Source organism: Salmo salar, chromosome ssa14 (genome assembly GCF_905237065.1).
Source record: "Salmo salar chromosome ssa14, Ssal_v3.1, whole genome shotgun sequence".
Taxonomy (NCBI): Eukaryota; Metazoa; Chordata; class Actinopteri; order Salmoniformes; family Salmonidae; genus Salmo; species Salmo salar.
This window is the reverse complement of record NC_059455.1, coordinates 70,686,388-70,705,845: the sequence shown is the minus strand read 5'-3', so window position 1 is coordinate 70,705,845 and position 19,458 is coordinate 70,686,388. Positions and strand designations below refer to the sequence as shown.

General features: G+C 43.3%; 1 protein-coding gene across 2 annotated transcripts in view; it reads left to right on the top strand.

The window, feature by feature from the left end:
- The window catches only part of LOC106570222 (RNA polymerase II subunit A C-terminal domain phosphatase), a 120,518-nt gene that overhangs the window by 22,477 nt on the left and 78,583 nt on the right, over positions 1-19,458 (top strand). For both annotated transcript variants that reach the window (XM_014142316.2, XM_014142317.2), the window contains exons 9-11: positions 18-159; positions 271-489; positions 6,742-6,904. In XM_014142316.2, the coding sequence (XP_013997791.1) occupies positions 18-159; positions 271-489; positions 6,742-6,904 (524 nt within the window). The remainder of the gene's footprint in view (positions 1-17; positions 160-270; positions 490-6,741; positions 6,905-19,458) is intronic.

Here is a 19,458-nt window from a genome sequence, read left to right as displayed (position 1 = left end):
CCCCGTCTCTCTCCCAGGTACAGAGAAGGTGCGTCAGGCCCAAGGCTGTAAACGTCTCTATGTGGTGAATCCTGATTGGCTGTGGGGATGTCTGGAGCGCTGGGAAAGGGTGGATGAATCACTGTATCCACTGAAGGAGGACTACACCAAGACCCAACGGTATACACACACACACACACACACACACACACACACACACACACACACAGTCACAACAGTACACACACACTTGCACATTTTATCTGATGGTGTTTCTCTGTCTGTCTTTAGGAGCAACAGTCCAGCCACGTTCCCTGACCACCAAGGGTCCTTCCAGAACCCCCTGTTCCCCCCTGCCCCCCTCCACCTCCCCCCTCCAGCTGCCCCTGAGGTGCGGACGTACGACCCGGTCACGGGGAAGCTGATTCGCCGCGGGCTTCAGGTCTCCAGACCACCATCTTACCTCCAGGCCTCCATATCTGCTGCCCACGGTGACCAGACATCCCTGAGGTACTGACTTGGCTATTCAAACATGTTCTCAACTGTGCATGACGTGTACTTTTTTGACTTTGTAACAAAGTGCACGTATAACATTCAGATATGTCCTCTTCTTCTGTGGTACTCCTTCAGATGTATTGATATCTGAGATAGATGGTTGGCTTTTCAGTGCTTCTAAGTACCTGGTAAGCAGCTCCTCCTAAGTCCTCTTGCCCCCCCCCACCCTCATACCTAGATGAGCAGGGACACCTGGTCTCGTACCAGTTCTGGAACGCAGCTTGTGTCTGACCTGTCTATCCTGTCTGCTCTGATGGCTGCTATTAGAGGTCGACCGATTATGATTTTAACACCGATACCGATTATTGGAGGACCAAAAGGGCCTATACCGATTAATCGGCCGAATGTTTTACTTTTTTAATTGTTTTATTATTTTTCTATTTGTAATAATGACAATTACAACAATACTGAATGAACACTTATTTTAACTTAATATAATACATCAATAAAATCAATTTAGCCTCAAATAAATAATGAAACATGTTCAATTTGGTTTAAATAATGCAAAAACAAAGTGTTGGAGAAGAAAGTAAATGTGCATTATGTGCCATGTAAGAAAGCTAACGTTTAAGTTCCTTGCTCAGAACATGAGAACATATGAAAGCTGGTGGTTCCTTTTAACATGAGTCTTCAATATTCCCAGGTAAGAAGTTTTAGGTTGTAGTTATTATAGGAATTATAGGACTATTTCCCTCTCTCTATGATTTGTATTTCATATACCTTTGACTATTGGATGTTCTTATCGGCACTTTAGTATTGCCAGTGTAACAGTATAGCTTCCGTCCCTCTCCTCGCTCCTACCTGGGCTCAAACCAGGAACACATCGACAACAGCCACCCTCGAAGCAGCGTTACCCATGTAGAGAAAGGGGAACAACTACTCCAAGTCTCAGAGCGAGTGACGTTTGAAACGCCATTAGCGCGCACCCGGCTAACTAGCTAGCCATTTCACATCGGTTACACCAGCCTCATCTTGGGAGTTGACAGGCTTGAAGTCATAAACAGCGCAATGCATTGCGAAGAGCTGCTGGCAAAATGCAGTAAAGTGCTGTTTTGAATGAATGCTTACGAGCCTGCTGGTGCCTACCACCGCTCAGTCAGACTGCTCTATCAAATCATAGACTTAATTATAACATAATAACACAGAAACACGAGCCTTAGTTTCCGGATTCGACCATATTAATGACCTATCACGTTTATTCTTTCAGTGAAATATGGAACCGTTCCGTGTTTTATCTAACGGGTGGCATCCATAAGTCTAAATATTCCTGTTACATTGCACAACCTTTAATGTTATGTCATAATTACATACATTTCTGGCAAATTAGTTCGCAATGAGCCAGGTCGGCCCAAACTGCTGCATATACCCTGACTCTGTTGCAAGAGAAGTGAACATTTTCCCTAGTTAAAAGAAATTCATGTTAGCAGGCAATATTAACTAAATATGCAGGTTTAAAAATATATACGTGTGTATTGATTTTAAGAAAGACATTGATGTTTATGGTTAGGTACAAGTTGGAGCAACCTTTTTCGCGAATGCGCACCGCATCGATTCTATGCAACGTAGGACAGGCTAGATAAACTAGAAATATCATCAACCATGTGTAATTAACTAGTGATTATGATTGATTGATTGTTTTTTATAAGATAAGTTTAATGCTAGCTAGCAACTTACCTTGGCTTCTTACTGCATTCGCGTAACAGGCAGGCTCCTCGTGGAGTGTAAAGCAGGTGGTTAGAGCGTTGGACTAGTAAGGTTGCAAGATTGAATCCCCAAGCTGACAAGGTAAAAATCTGTCCTTCTGCCCCTGAACAAGGCAGTTAACCCACCGTTCCTAGGCCATCATTGAAAATAAGAATGTGTTCTTAACTGACTTTCCTAGTTAAAAAATATTTATAAAAAGAAGATATTTTTTTTAATCGGCAAATCGGTGGCCAAAAATACCGACTGTTAGGAAAACTTGAAATCGGCCCTAATTAATCGGTCGACCTCTAGCTGCTATAGGGCGGCAGGTAGCCTAGCAGTTAAGAGTGAATACCTGAGCCGACTAGGTAAATAATCTGTCGACATCTACTTGAGCAAGACACTTAAACCTAATTGCTCCTGTAAGTCGCTCTGGATAAGAGCTTCTGCTAAATGACTGAAATGGAAATGTATTGCCTCACCTTTTAGTAGACACCGGCCCTGTAGACAGAAGACCACTGAAAACCCTGGCAATGCTTACAGCTGTAACGTAGAGAACAGTGTCTGGCCTGTTAATCATATTTCTATTTGGAGGCCGGAGACAACCTGTCTGTCTAGCAGCAGAGCAGCAGGCGTTTAGGCGGCTCCCCGACCGACCTGGCCATGCTCCCTCTGAGCTCTGACCCAATCATTTAGAGCTGTGTCGAAAGTGAGAATATATTGTCTGCTAGAGGGAGAAGTGCCTGTTCAGCACTGCAACTCTGGAGATGCATGTATATTTCTATATCTAATGCCCTGGTCTGAGAGGCCTATGTGCTATGTGCGGCCTTTCCCTTCTTGTGCCAAATTGGATTTTCTCCGAGAATCCATCTATACATTAATCTCAGGCTCTAAATAAAAATCTGAGCATCGTAAAGTCAGGCGGGCGTTGGCAGCTTTGGGATTGTTCTCCTGGAATGAAATGATTAGCCGATTTTGCTGCTGGAATTTCTGCCTGTTCACTCTGCTCTATAGCTAGAGGTGAAGATGAATTAGCATGTTAATGCTGGAATGGAGGAGATTAAACGCTGGGGCTGTGACGAATGTGACGGGAAACGGCTCGTAAGTCAGCAAGCAGCCACAAGAAGTTGTAGTTGTATTAACTGAGTTCTACTTCCCAGTCCAACGTGATGGGTTTATTACTTGCGGTGTTTGCACGTGATTCTGTTTTCAGTAGTGTAGGAAGCTTCTTTACCCAGAGTTTGTCGAGATTCAGTCTCTCATGTTAGAAAACCCTCTGTCCTTCCTATGTGAGTCACCAAAAGCATCTGTCACACCTCAATTGCCAGGTACAAAAGGGTTAACATCCTAGGCTTGGTGTTGATGATTTCTTTTTGAGCTGGCTCAAAATGTTGTGAAAAATGTTTTGTCTCTAAATTGTCTGGCATCTGTTTACCGGACGATATCTGCCAGTGGCTACATAACTTCCTGCTTTCAGCCAGATACTTGTGTGTATGTGGACACCCCATCAAATGAATGGATGTTGCTGACAGGTGTATAAAATCGAGCACACAGCCATGCAATCATGACACACATTGTCAGTAGAATGGCCTTACAGAAGAGCTCAGTGACTTTCAACATGGCACCGTCATAGGATGCCACCTTTCCAACAACTGTTTGTCAAATTTCTGCCCTGATAGAGCTGCCCCGGTCAACTGTGCTTTTGTTGTGAAGTGGAAACGTCTAGGAGCAACAACAGCTCAGCCACGAAGTGGTAGGCCACACAAACTCACAGAACGGGCCACTGAGTGCTGAACCCTGTACCATGTAAAAATTGTCTGTCCTCGGTTGCAACACTCCTTACAGAGTTCCAAACTGCCTCTGGAAACAACATCAGGACAACAGTTGTTCGTCGGGAGCTTCATGAAATGGGTTTCCATGGCCAAGCAGCCACACACAAACCTAAGATCACCATGCGCAATACCAAGCGTCGGCTGTAGAGGTGTAAAGCTCGCCGCCATTGGACCCTGGAGCAGTGGAAACACCTTCTCTGGAGTGTTGAATCATGCTTCCTCATCTTGCAGTTCGACGGACGAATCTTGGTTTGGCGGATGCCAGGTGAAAGCTACCTGCCCAACTGCATAGTGCAAACTGTAAAGTTTGGTGGAGGAAGAATAATGGTCTGGGTCTGTTTTTCATGTTTCGGGCTAGGTCTCTTTGTTCCAGTAAAGGGAAATCTTAACGCTACAGCATACAATGACATTCTGTGCGTTCACATTCTGTGATTCTGTGCTTCCAACTTTGTGGCATCAGTTTGGGGAAGGCCCTTTCCTTTTTCAGCATGACAATGCCCCCGTGCACAAAGCGAGCTCCATACAGAAATGGTTTGTCGAGATCGGTGTGGCAGAACTTGACTGGCCTGCACAGAGCCCTGACCTCAGCCCCATCAAACACCTTTGGGCTGAATTGGAACGCTGACTGCGATCCAGGCCTAATCGCCCAACATCAGTGCCTGACCTCACTAATGCTCTTGTGGCTGAATGGAAGCAAGTCCCCAGCAGCATTGTTCCGACATCTAGTGGAAAGCCTTCCCAGAAGAGTGGAGGCTGTTATAGCAGCAAAGGGGGGACCGACTCCATATGAATGCCCATGATTTTAGAATGAGATGTTCAACGAGCAGGTGTCCACACACTTTTGGTCATGTAGTGTATGTCATGTTATTAACATCACAATGACGCTTCGCAGCAGAGCATGGTGAGCCACACGGAGGAATAGTTTTGGACACACACACACACACACACACACACACACACACACAGTGAGGCAGAAAGCTGAGTTTTAGAGTGGAATCATCACATGAAGCTCCTCGCCAAATTGGAGACCGCCAGGAGGAAGTGCTGCCGCCTGCAGTGCATCCTGGGTGATGTGGAGTGTCATTCACCTCTTAATTTCTCAATACTTACTTTCTCAGTTTCTGAGAAACATTCCTCTACATCACCACTCAGAGGGCCCAGCCAGTCTCACTTGTTTATCCTCAACTAGATACACCCCTGTTCTCAATGAGGTCCTCTAACATGATAGTTGTGAGACGTGCCAGTCTTCCTAAAGAGCAATTATTTTTTTTAAAGCCCGACTGGTGTTTCTTTTGGGGTCGGATTCCTATTTTTGCGAGGTACTCAAACTTACCGATATCTGCCAATCCGATGTTTTACTGCGGGGAAATTAAAAAGCATACTTTTCCCACACCGAATTCTCATAAGCTGCCATCCAAAAGTGCAATTGTCCAGTAACTATGCTTCAAATGTTGATTTCATACATTGTGACAATAATGACACATCATGATTATGGCCACTAGTGTTCAGAGCCGCATGAGATTCCCTTTTTTCATCCTAGTTTATTTGTTATTGGTCGGGCTCTAATTATTTTCCCAGCCTCACCTTGGCTCCATACACACAGCCTCAGCTTGGCTGTCCTAAGATATCCTAAACATTTAGCAAAACATGTTCTCTAAGCCTCGCTTCTCAGGAGCTTCTTGTAGCTTATTCAAGGACAGGCCGCTTCTGGGTTCTCCTTCATCTGTAAAATGCTAAACAGTAGCAAATACCAGCCATTGGGAGAAGTGGCTGTGATGTCCAAACGTCCTTCACAATGTGACTGGCCAGGAGGACCTTGCTGAAATAGACCAATCAGGTTCATCAATGAAGGGCAATATTATTTTGAGTAGGCTTCATTTAGAACATGTTATGTATCCTGCTTGGTGTAAAATGGAGTATATCTGTAATTTCCTACTATCCCAGTGGATCTCTCGCTGGTCTGCAAACCGCCCTTTCTCCCACTGGGAAATATCTCATTTTCACAGCGTTTTTAAAAGCCCCAAAATGGCACCCCTACTCCCATCGTCTCTCCCTCCACCCTCTTTCCCTACTTGTTCTCCTCCTCCACTCTGTGGTAGACATCACAGATTGTGTGTCCTGCTACGTGTCGACATTGTCCTAGATTAAAAACGGAAAGTTTAATGGGTAGCATCTGTCTTTTTGATTATATGGATGTATAGTTTTACTGTATCCTTCCTACGTAACACCTGTCCTTGACTTTCTCCCATATCTTTGGAAACGCACACAAACCTAGAGACAAATGGAGTTGGGGGGTAGATGTGTGTGTGTGTGTGTGTGTGTGTGTGTATATTACCATCCGTTCCAGCCTCAGTAATGTGTTTGTGGCCGACCACATTTCACCTGCCTTTTAACAGGACTTGTATAAATGTCTAGTATGGTTGCATATTAGCTGTATACTCCAGCTACCCTCTAAGGCCGTAAGCCTGAGCCTCTACTAGGAGTTCAGAACATAATGGGGAAGTGTGTCTGTTCTGGAGGCTGAATGTAATTATAATCACACAAAGGGTGTTTTTGTGTCTCTTCTTTCAGACCACCAGTGTTAAAAAGGCTCCAGTTTTCTCATGGGGATTCACAATGAGTTTATGGCTAATTGGGTAATAGTTGGAGATGTTTGAGTCTGGCTGATGGTTGTTTGTTGTGATGTGACCAGGGGGGGTCAGAAGGACCAGCAGGGGGAGACGGCGGGTCCCTCCAGTCAAGACGAGGAGCAGCCTGGACCCTCCTGCCGCCGGAGGGAACGCCAGCCCAGCATGTCAGAGACCAACCCTCTCTACACATTCTGTAAAGAAGACCTGGACAGCATGGACAAGGAGGTGAGGAACACATACATACATACATACATACATACATACATACATACATACATACATACATACATACATACATACATTGTACCTACCACAATTTTAAAAATGATGTATGCATACAGAATGATCTGGTTCGAAGGACCATGAAAAATACATTCTGTCATGAACACTACCTTTACTGTGTCTCACAAGGACTCTGTGACTACATATTCTATAGTCTCCTGACTGGGTTACAGTAGTGCGGTGGGCTCTCTGCGTTATGTGCTAATCTGAGCTCCTAATATCTGCCATACACAGACAGAACTATATATACACACACGCACACACGCATACATACACACATACATACACACATACACACATACACACATACATACATACATACATACATACATACATACATACATACATACATACATACATACATACATACATACATACATACATACATACATACATACATACATACACTCAGACATCAGTGCACCTTTTGATGTTCCATCTCTCTATTCAAGGAAAGGATTCTGAGAATAAAATCATTTCACATATATACACACACACACACACACACACACACACACACACACACACACAGTGATTATAGTGCTGTTTTTCCTGGTACATCCACTAATGTGTGCAGGCTGTGCACCTCCAGCCTCGAAGCTAGATAATGGTGTTTAGTGACGTCTGATGGCTGCTAATGTGTCGGGACAGACTCCTGGGTCCTCTCCAGCAGCCTTCTCTATATGTCTCAGTAGGGCTGTCCAGAGTCTGCCTGAAAAAAAAAGAATCTGTCAGTTCTCTGCATGTTCAGAAAATAGAGTAATAGTAATGGCGTTTAACTCTGCCATGGTTCGTTGGACAAAGAATATGAGGAAAATGAATGGCGTTTTTGGATAAACGTGGAAAATCTGTGGTAAACACAGGTGTAGGAGATCTTATACATTTTGTTCTATGAGATAATCTTCATCAGCTAATGCCACTTTGTGAATTTTGAAGAGTTTATGTAGTTCTAAAATGCACAAAGCACATCATTCATAAAGATCTGCTATTATCTCATAGGACAGAACATCTCCTGTGTTATCCACAGCCCTTATTTCCTGCGTTTATTCCAAAACCCTATTAATTCCCCATTCATTTTTCCCATAGAGATGCCTGAATGAACCTGAGGTAACTTATTTCCAGGTTTTAGGGCTACAAGCTGGCGCACTCTGACAAGGGACAATAAAAGTATTGTTCTTCTAAGTGAAGTTTCTCTACCTCTGTGTTGGCGCTTATGTTCTCTGCTCTCTGTCACTCACTGGTCTCGTGTGTTGTAAGACTGTGCTGATTGCATTGCTAATGATTTCAATTTTATTTAAACTTTATTTAACTTTTTAACTAGGCAAGAACAAATTCTTATTTACAATGACGGCCTACTAGGGAACAGTGGGTTACGTGGCAGAAGGACAGAGTTTTACCTTGTCAGCTCGGGGATTCGATCCAGCAGCCTTTCGGTTACAGGCCCAACGCGCTAACCACTAGGCTACCTGCCGCCCCAAATGATGACGTCACCACAGAGTTTTAATTGATTCTCCAGGAAGCCCAACTCTCAGTCCTCCTACGTTTGGCTGGCTGGTAAGAGAAGCTCCTCGTCACACAACACGTTTTAACTGAATGGGCTGTTTAAAACGGAGTCTGTTTGATGCCTCGACGTCTGTTTTTGAGGTTGAGCTGTCTGGCGTTCAGCCATGCTTATTATTGACCCACACACAGTCAGACAGAAGTAATTTGTATATAAAGGCTAGTGTTTTATTGAGCTGTTCTAATCGGTATTCTGTCCCCTTACACTGGCTGAATGCCTCTAGTCGTTTTGTGGACATGTGGCTTTTTAAGTTATTTGGAGAAAGACGAGGTGAAAGAAATGAGAATCTGATGAATGATGGGCTGAATAAAAACAGGAGCGACGCTCATGATGGAAATCTGTGTGACGTTGACCTGGGTTTTATTATTGCCATATAGAATATGACTGAAGGCACTTTTATGATATTCTTCTTTTATGAAGCTTCTCTCGCTCTCTCCCCTCTCCCTCTATCCTTCACTCCACCTCTCTTTCTCTGTCCCCCTGACCTTGACACTAGCACAGGTCAGACGGCTTGTTACGACAAATGGGTTCCAGTTATGAGTTTGAATCTGTTTTAGATATCACTGCGATTGGTCACGCTATGATTGATGAAGGGCTTCTTGTGAACCAGGAGACTGCAGAAAGGGATCATGGCTGTGTCTAGAATAGCACCCCGTTCCCTTTATTGAGTTTGCTTTTAGGTAGGTCATTCAGAACACATTCTCTTTAGAGGGGTACCCTGAGCTCTGGTCAAAAGTAGTGCACTACATAGTGAATAGGGTGCCATTTCGGACACTCACTCGGTCTGTTTATGAGTTCAGCTGAACGATGATGTTTGGTAACCCTGGTCGCCACGGGCTACGGTCCTGCACTTCTGCTGCTGCTGTGTCAGAATCTTCCATGAGGAGACTTCTTTCTTTCTTTCTTTCTTTCTTTCTTTCTTTCTTTCTTTCTTTTTAGTTTAAAGTGTTGAGTGGAGGCTCAGGCTGCACCACAAATAAAATGCCAAAGCAAAATCTAAAGCTCTTCTTACTTCTGTATTTTGGATTGGTACCCCTCTGTTTCTGTTTTCCCGTTTCTGTCTTAAATCTCCTTTCTGAGAAGGTGCTCAGAAGGTCTGTGTGGGGATGTGGATCACTTTTTTTCACAATGTTATTACATTACGTCCATGAACCATGAGAGGCCTTCCCATCAAAGTACAATTTGCTCCTTTTTTGCCACATGCTTTTTGCATGTACAGATATCAGTAACAACTAGATGTTTCATGGTATATTATACATCCCATGTCCAATATCGTACCATGTTCGTTCATCTCCATGTCTCTGAAGTCATTTCAGTATGGCGTTACTAACCCGTTTTGTCCTAGTTCGCTGTGTTATCAACCCATCACAACTTCCCCATTCCATCCTTTTAACTGCTGTAGTCTGTTATCAAACATCACACAGCCTGTTTTCTGTGTTCCCTCCTATTGGGTCTCTGAACCAGTTGGTTTGTTCTTATCAAGCTTCACTGAGCCTGTGTTAGAATGGTTATTAAGCCTCTCCCATCCTTCTTTGACATAGCCCTTTTCTCATTCAAAGAATATATCACCCTCCCTACAATCAAACGCGGGGAGGTTTGATAATGCTGTGGCGTTGCTTTGTGGCCTCTGGTGCTGGGAGACTTGAACGTGCGCAAGGCACCATGAAATCAGCAGATTATCAGGTATTGTGTAGTCCAATGTTTAAGCCAGTGTCTAAAAACTGGGTCTCAATTTAATGTTTTTGGTCTTCGAGCAAGACAACAACCCACAAACGCACGTAAAAAAAGCTCCTAGGAATGTTTAGGAATAGTTGCTGGACTGTTCTGGTGTGGCCAGGGAAGAGTCCAGATCTGAATCACATCCAAAACCTATTGCGAGATCTGAAAACAGCAGTTGGTGAAGGGAACCACTCAAATATTGAAGAATTAGAGCAGTTTTCTGCCAATTGTCAGTAGAAAGGTGCACCAAGCTCATTGATGGCTACGAAAATGCATTTGTCTGCGGTTATCGTGGCCAAAGGCTGTGCAACCAAGTACTAGCTCCGGAGTGCCAATTTTGTCCATGACATTTGTGTCTTTTCCAAATGTTTACAATTAAACTTAAGTTTACAAAAAAGACAATTGGTTCCGCAATGTTAAATCCAATAAGGTGTGGTGACCAATTTAGTTTTTTAAATGGCAACTTATTTTAGACTCTTGAGTCCTGCAGGAGTCCCGATTTTGAATATCAGTCTCTAGTATATGCCATACAGTTAGTGTTTATAGCAGGTAAATGAGTGGTCAAAAACATCCATATATCAGTAAGTCTTGGTGCCCTGTCACTGAGCTACCAGCCATTTTCATTACTGTCAGTAATCGGCCTGCATTGATGTGTTAAATATTAGTGGTTGGCCTGAGGGAAGTCAAACTATTAATGATGAAGTCAAATCTTACCTGATTTGACCAGACTTGATGTTGCCAGGGAAGCATGTTAGTGATGGATTACTTCAGCTGACCCGAGAGGAGGAGAGTTTTATTAAGTCTGTTCTCAGCAGCATTTGGCATCAGGTCTGTCAGACAGGCTGAGGAATGGACTCGCTAATGTGGTGATCACTGATCTACAGGACGCTCCTACAGAGAGACAGGTACTGAGCTCCTATAGAAATGGAGAATGAGTAACGGGTCTATCCATCTTACACCATCTATCGTTCCTTAACGTGGGAGACGGTCAAGAAGCAGAGCTTGGTTACATGTAACAGACAAAACAAACGCATGTGCTAAGGATGTTCAGGTTCATTTGCAATTAATTTACTTCTGTCTGTATGAGACAGGCTATCTCCCACGTGTGACCTTGAGTGGAATAAAATATTTTCCCCCCTATATCAAGCATTCTGGGGCGTTTTGCTACTTTGGCGGTCACCTAAAGGTTTTTTCATGGTAATCGATTCCATGGCGGCATTAAAACAATTGAATGGTCATTCAAGAGGTTCAGACCTGCCGTTGATTTTTCTATTGTGACTCAAAGGCCAGTCTTATCTGCTCACAAACCTCAGTTATCACTGTAGATGGAGTGCTGTGATTTGTTGTGTGATGGCCCATGAACAGGAAGGAATGTGGGTATTGTTTCCTAAAGACCAGTGGTGTTGTTGTGTAAATGTGACATTTTGGATGGTAGGACTTAAAGCTCAGAGGGCTTTAGAAGCCAAACGCCAGAATTGTAGCAGACAGACACATTCTCCCAAACCGTAGCTGCATTATACTGTATATTTTTCAGTCCCTCCAGGATTCTGCGATTGCATAATTGAATGTAAAATCAACCAATCCACACACATTATGCGAGAGCTCGCAAGTTTGACCAATCACCGCACTATTACCGCATAAAATAGTCCAATCAAAAGAGGGTTCGCAAGTTTGAGCACTGTTACCGAGTGAAACCGCCCAATCAAACCACATATGAACAAAAGTTATTTTCCCCGTCAGCATGTGAAGCTGACATTTGATGACAGGCAGAACAATGAACAGGAATCCATCTCATTTACCAACAGTTGGCACAGCTGAAGACCGTGCAAAACTATTTCCAAATGTTTTACATCAGAAATGTGCAATTTGGAAGGAGGTGGGGTCCACAAAAAATATGAACTCATCTTGAGGGGCTGCAGTGGTTCGCGGGTCTGCAATTCTACACATTTTGTCATGGATCAAAGAATACTTTGCAATTGTGCAACTAATTTTCTGAAATTCTACAAATTGTTCTATATGAAGGAGAGAAAGAAATGTTTGCGGTTTTTAATATGATATCTGAGTGAGATTGACTAATGTAATCGGCATGACTAACGGAATCGGTAATTTGACGATAGTCTAGCCAGCTAATTTACCAATCTAAAATGATTTTAGCTGAGTGACATGACAAGAGAAACTGCTTATGCACAACCGCATTTAGAAATTGCACCTTTTTGTATTCTACTATTGGAACTCTCAAGTGTTTGTTGTTTTTATTTCACCTTTATTTAACCAGGTAGGCCAGTTGAGAACATGTTCTCATTTACAACTGCGACCTGGCCAAGATAAAGCAAAGCAGTGCGACCAAAAACAACAACACAGAGTTACACATGGAATAAACAAACATACAGTCAATAACACAATAGAAAAATCAATGTACAGTGTGTGCAAATGGAGTAAGATTATGGAGGTAAGGCAATAAATAATTACAATTTAGCATTAACACTGGAGTGATAGATGTGCAGACGATGATGTGCAAGTAGTTCAGACCCCGGCTGACTTTGGAAATTGATCCACGTGCCTACAAAAGGGGGGCTGCCAGTTGCCCATCCCTATTTTACATGAACACAAGAGAAAGTCACTTCGAATCAGCAAGGCATGTGCAAAGAATGTCCGTACACTCACCACAGTAGCGGAAGTCGGCAGATAACCATGGCCAAAGCAATAGCGGGGAAATCTGTGGTAGTGATGTGCAGTTTGCAAACGATTCATTCTTTTCAAACAACTATTTTTATTGACTCGAGAATAATCATTTATTCTTTTTGTTTGAACTGCTGGCCGCAATGAATCAATAAATCACAATGAAGGATTGAGCCACGCTCTCCGGCTGAGCACAGCGGCTTCAGAGACATTTTGCTGGACCCCAGGAAGAGTAGCTTCTGCTTTGGCAGCAGCTAATGGGGATCCATAATAAATACAAACTGTCTATCATATGTGCATGCTAGATAATTCATCATGCTGCAGACAGCATCAAGACATTCTGCTTAAAATCGTACTAGAACTGAGCACACATTATTTCTTATTGTTTTATATGAAATTAACATAACATTTTTTTATGTGAAACCGCTGCAGAATCAAGCATTCTTTGCAGCATATATCACAACAACAACAAAAAAACATGTAAAAATCCTGGAGGTACATATGGCCTAACTAACGTTCTCTTCGAAGTCCCCTCGAATCTCAGTCCAATGCTTATTCTGTCCCCTGTGTTTTAGCTGTGTATTTATTCTGCTCTGTATTAGATTGGTGTCCCTTAGGAGGTACTCTGTGTAGAAAGTGTCTTTCATGGTTCAGTGGTACTCCATTTGTCTTTCAGCAATATTTTGTTAAACTGGATTTCACAATTAAAAATAATGGATTTATTGTGAAGGTGTAGGCTATATTACATGGATTTATTAGACTTTTTTAAATGGCTTGTAGCCAGGAGATGCTAAATGTCTTTATGTTAATTAACGGTCAATTACCATGAGACCGACTATTTATTTGCTTGACAATCACCGGCTGACACAATTTCGTGACAGCCACAGCGCTATGTCCAATCAACTGAATTTACCACAGGTGGACTCCAAGTTGTAGAAACATCTCAAGGATGATCAATGGAAACTGGAGGCACCTGAGCTCAATTTCGAGTCTCGTAGCAAAGGGTCTGAATTTTTTTTAATACATTTGCAAACATTTCTAAAAACCTGTGTTCGCTTTGTCATTATGGGGTATTGTGTGTAGATTGCTGACAATATATATATATTTTTATCCATTTAGAATAAGGCTGTAATGTAACAAAATGTGGAAAAAGTCAAGGGGTCTGAATACTTTCCGAATGCGCTGTATACAGGGTATAGGGTGCAATTTGTGACGCACACTGAGTCTTCTCTGTCAGGTAGGCTGGCTGCTGACTCACATTTAAAATGTCAGGGCTGGTTCCATCCCTGGATGTCTCAGTTTACGAGAAGCAGCCAAATGTATACGGTTGCCTGGTGGAGTGTCGTATGCCAACTGGGTGACCTTTACTTTAGAACTCATGCAGCCTTGTTAGCACTGTGATAAGCGAGGCTTTAGCATTCTGCCATAAACCCCTGCTAGCAGTTATGCCGTCATCTGCTTTAGCCTATCTATCTGGAGTAGGTGAACTTTGTTTTATGTTCTTTGACCATTCAGCCTTGTTGGCTTCTTAGCGGTTTAGTTATCCAGCCCTTTAGCATTACGCCACAATTTCACTGTCCTTGTGGTTTGTGTCCGCCCTGAGATTGGAAGGATGGGAGTGCGATCCCCGGCCAAATCATACCAAAGACTGTAAAAATAGGTTCCGGTGTGTCGCTGCTTAGCACTCAGCATTAAAGAGATATATTTGTGGTAAGGCCCTGCGATAGACTGGCGTCCTGTCCAGGGTGTGTGCTTGTACATCAAGCTGCCTCACGCTACAGAAACCGGAGAAAGGCTCCTGCTCCAGTAAGGCGTTCCGGCTTGCACAACCCAAGACTACTTAGCATTATGCCATTGCTTGCACCTCCCGGCCATTAAAACTCCTATAACCCGGTTGGCGTTGTGTACCTGATCAATCCTACACTGCCTGCAGTCATCCTATCTGTTCTGATAGGGTGTTTAATGGCATGTAGTCGTGGCTGATCAGACATTGTTTTATGTGTCAGTAAAACCCGAGGACAGACCGGATTCATCCCCCAGTATCTCTAATTGGATCAGGAGGTATTCAAATCAAATGTATTTATATAGCCCTTCTTACATCAGCTGATATATCAAAGTGCTGTACAGAAACCCAGCCTAAAACCCCAAACAGCAAGCAATGCAGGTGTGGAAGCACGAGATGTAAGCATCTCACCAGTACGTGATCTCTCCGTGTCCTCAGAAGCTCTCGGGTTGAGTTCTAATCTGATTTGACTGGCTACAGCAGCAAGATTTCAAATACTATTTGAACCCAGGTATTTTTCCTCTGACTAATTAGAACTGTTCTGGACTGAGTTGCAGTATATCCTATGTTTTCATCCAGTCAGCCATGTCACTTGGCACATCTTGTACTAATGAATGCTAACGAACTACACTGTCGTTATGTCCATCAAGGCCAGAGTTTCCCTTTGACTTACTGAGTGTTCAGTCCCTCTTGACTCCCTCAGGAGAATTGACTGTTACTGGTCGCATCACATCAGTTACCCAATGGTGAGTCAAGCTGCTCATTAGTCTATGTGTAATGAGGGGTACAGTTGAAGTCGGAAGTTTACATGCATCTTAGCCAAATACATTTAACTCCGTTTTTCACAATTCTTGACATTTAATTCTAATACAAATTCCCTGTCTTAGGTCAGTTAAGATCACCACTTTATTTTAAGAATGTGAAATAATAGTTGAGAGAATGATTTATTTCAGCTTTTATTTCTTTCATCACATTCCCAGTGGGTCAGAAGTTTACATACTCAATTAGTATTTGGTAGCATTGCCTTTTAAATTGTTTAACTTGGGTCAAATGTTCTGGGTAGCCTTCCACAAGCTTCCCACAATGAATTTTGGCCCATTCCTCCTGACAGAGCTGGTGTAACTGAGTCAGGTTTGGTGGCCTCCTTGCTTGCACACGCTTTTTCAGTTCTGTCCACAGATAGGATTGAGGTCAGGGCTTTGTGATGGCCACTTCAATACCTTGACTGTGTTGTCCTTAAGCCAGTTTTGCCACAACTTTGGAAGTGTGCTTGAGGTCATTGTTCATTTGGAAGACCCATTTGCGACCAAGCTTTAACTTCCTGACTGATGTCTTGAGATGTTGCTTCAGTATATCCACATCATTTTCCTGCCTCATGATTTTATCTGTTTTGTGAAGTGCACCAGTCCCTCCTGCAGCAAGCACCCCCACAACATGATGCTGCCACCCCCAGGCTTCACGGTTGGGATGGTGTTCTTTGGCTTGCAAGCCTCCCTCTTTTTCCTCCAAACATAACGATGGTCATTATAGCCAAACAGTTCTATTTTGATCCAAAAAGTACGATCCTTGTCCCCATGTGCATTTGCAAACCGTAGTCTGGCTTTTTTGGAGCAGTGGCTTCTTCCTTGCTGAGCGGCATTTCAGGTTATGTCGATGTAGGACTCGTTTTACTGTGGATATAGATACTTTTGTACCCGTTTCCTCCAGCATCTTCACAAGGTCCTTTGCTGTTGTTCTGGGATTGATTAACATCCTGTGGCGTTCTGCATTAGCATCGAACTGCCCCCGTGATATGCAACTTTTCAGGGAAGTTAGAAACCAATACACACAGGCAGTTAGAAAAGCCAAGGCTAGCTTTTTCAAACAGAAATTTGCTTCCTGCAACTCAAACTCTAAAAAGTTCCGGGACATTGTAAAGTCCATGGAGAATAAGAACACCTCCTCCCAGCTGCCCACTGCACTGAGGATAGGAAACTCTGTCACCACCGATAAGCCCACTATAATTGAGAATTTCAATAAGCATTTTTCTACGGCTGGCCATGCTTTCCACCTAACTACCCCTACTGCATTCAACAGCACTGCACCCCCCACAGCTACTCGCCCAAGCCCCCCCCATTTCTCCTTCTCCCAAATCCATTCAGCTGATGTTCTGAAAGAGCTACAAAATCTGGACCCCTACAAATCAGCTGGGCTTGACAATCTGGACCCTTTCTTTCTAAAATTATCTGCTGAAATTATTGCAACCCCTATTACTAGCCTGTTCAACCTCTCTTTCTTTCGTGTCGTCTGAGATTCCCATAGATTGGAAAGCAGCTGCTGTCATCCCCCTCTTCAAAGGAGGTGACACTCTTGACCCAAATTGCTACAGACCTATATCCATCCTACCCTGCCTTTCTAAGGTCTTCGAAAGCCAAGTCAACAAACAGATTACCGACCATTTCGAATCCCACCGCACCCTCTCCGCTATGCAATCTGGTTTCAGAGCTGGTCAAGGGTGCACCTCAGCCACGCTCAAGGTCCTAAACGACATCGTAACCGCCATCGATAAGAAACAATACTGTGCTGCCATATTCATTGACCTGGCCAAAGCTTTTGACTCTGTTAATCACCACATCCTCTTCGGCAGACTCAGTAGCCTTGGTTTCTTAAACGATTGCGTCGCCTGGTTCACCAACTACTTCTCTGATAGAGTTCAGTGTGTCAAATCGGAGGGCCTGCTGTCCGGACCTCTGGCAGTCTCTATGGGGGTACCACAGGGTTCAATTCTTGGGCCAACTCTTTTCTCTGTATACATCAATGATGTCGCTCTTGCTGCTGGTGAATCTCTGATCCACCTCTACGCAGACGACACCATTCTGTATACTTCTGGCCCTTCTTTGGACACTGTGTTAACAACCCTCCAGTCGAGCTTCAATGCCATACAACTCTCCTTCCATGGTCTCCAACTGCTCCTAAATACAAGTAAAACGAAATGCATGCTCTTCAAACGATCGCTGCCTGCACCTGCCCGCCTGTCCAGCATCACTTCTCTGGACGGTTCTGACTTAGAATTTGTGGACAACTACAAATACCTAGGTGTCTGGTTAGACTGTTAACTCTCCTTCCAGACTCACATCAATCATCTCCAATCCAAAGTTAAATCTAGAATTGGCTTCCTATTTCGCAACAAAGCATTCTTCACTCATGCTGCCAAACTTACCCTCGTAAAACTGACCATCCTACCGATCCTCGACTTCGGCGATGTCATTTACAAAATAGCCTCCAATACCCTACTCAACAAGCTGGATGCAGTCTATCACAGTGCCATCCGTTTTGTCACCAAAGCCCCATATACTACCCACCACTGCGACCTGTACGCTCTCGTTGGCTGGCCTTCACTTCATAATCGTCGCCAAATACATTGGCTCCAGGTCATCTACAAGACCCTGCTAGGTAAAGTCCCCCCTTATCTCCGCTCACTGGTCACCATAGCAGCACCCACCTGTAGCACGCGCTCCAGCAGGTATATCTCTCTGGTCACCCCTAAAGCCAACTCCTCCTTTGGTCATCTCTCCTTCCAGTTCTCTGCTGCCAATGACTGGAACGAACTACAAAAATATCTAAAACTGGAAACACTTATCTCCCTCACTAGCTTTAAGCAGCAGCTATCAGATCAGCTCCCAGATCACTGCACCTGTACATAGCCCATCTATAATTTAGCCCAAACTACTACCTCTTCCCCTACTTTATTTATTTATTTTGCTCCTTTGCACCATATTATTTATATTTTAACTTTGAACTTTCTTCAAATAACAAATCTACCATTCCAGTGTTTTACTTGCTATACTTTATTTACTCTGCCATCATGGCCTTTTTTGCCTTTACCTCCCTTATCTCACATAATTTGCTCACATTGTATATAATCTTATTTTTTTTCTACTGTATCATTGATTGTATGTTGTTTTACTCCATGTGTAACTCTGTTTTTGTATGTTGTCGAACTGCTTTGTTTTATCTTGGCCAGGTCGCAATTGTAAATGAGAACTTGTTCTCAACTTGCCTACCTGGTTAAATAAAGGTGAAATGAATAAAATAAAATTTGCACTTTTCGCACAAAAGTACGTTCATCTCTAGGAGACAGAACGCATCTCCTTCCTGAGTGGTATGACGGCTGCGTGGTCCCATGGTGTTTATACTTACGTACTATTGTTTGTACAGATGAACATGGTACCTTCAGGCGTTTGGAAATTGCTCCCAAGGATGAACCAGACCTGTGGAGGTCTGGTTTTCTGAGGTGTTGGCTCATTACTTTTGATTTTCCCATGATGTCAAGCAAAGAAGCACTGTGTTTGAAGGTAGGTCTTGAAATACATCCACAGGTACACCTCCAATTGACTCAAATGATGTCAATTAGCCTATCAGAAGCTTCTAAAGCCATTACATTTTCCAAGCTGTTTAACGGCACAGTCAACTTAGTGTATGTAAACTTCTGACCCACTGGAATTGTGATACAGTGAATTATAAGTGACAGTTATTGTCATGCACAAAGTAGATGTCCTAACCGACTTGCCAAAACTATAGTTTGTTAACAAGAAATTTGTGGAGTGCTTGAAAAATGGGTTTTAATGACTAACCGAAGTGTATGTAAACTTCCCACTTCAACTGTATATGTGTGTGTGTCTGTCTGAGATTGAATGATGAGCCAGGTAACACTGTCTGTCTGTCTGAGACTGAATGATGAGCCAGGTAACACTGTCTGTCTGATGAGACTGACAG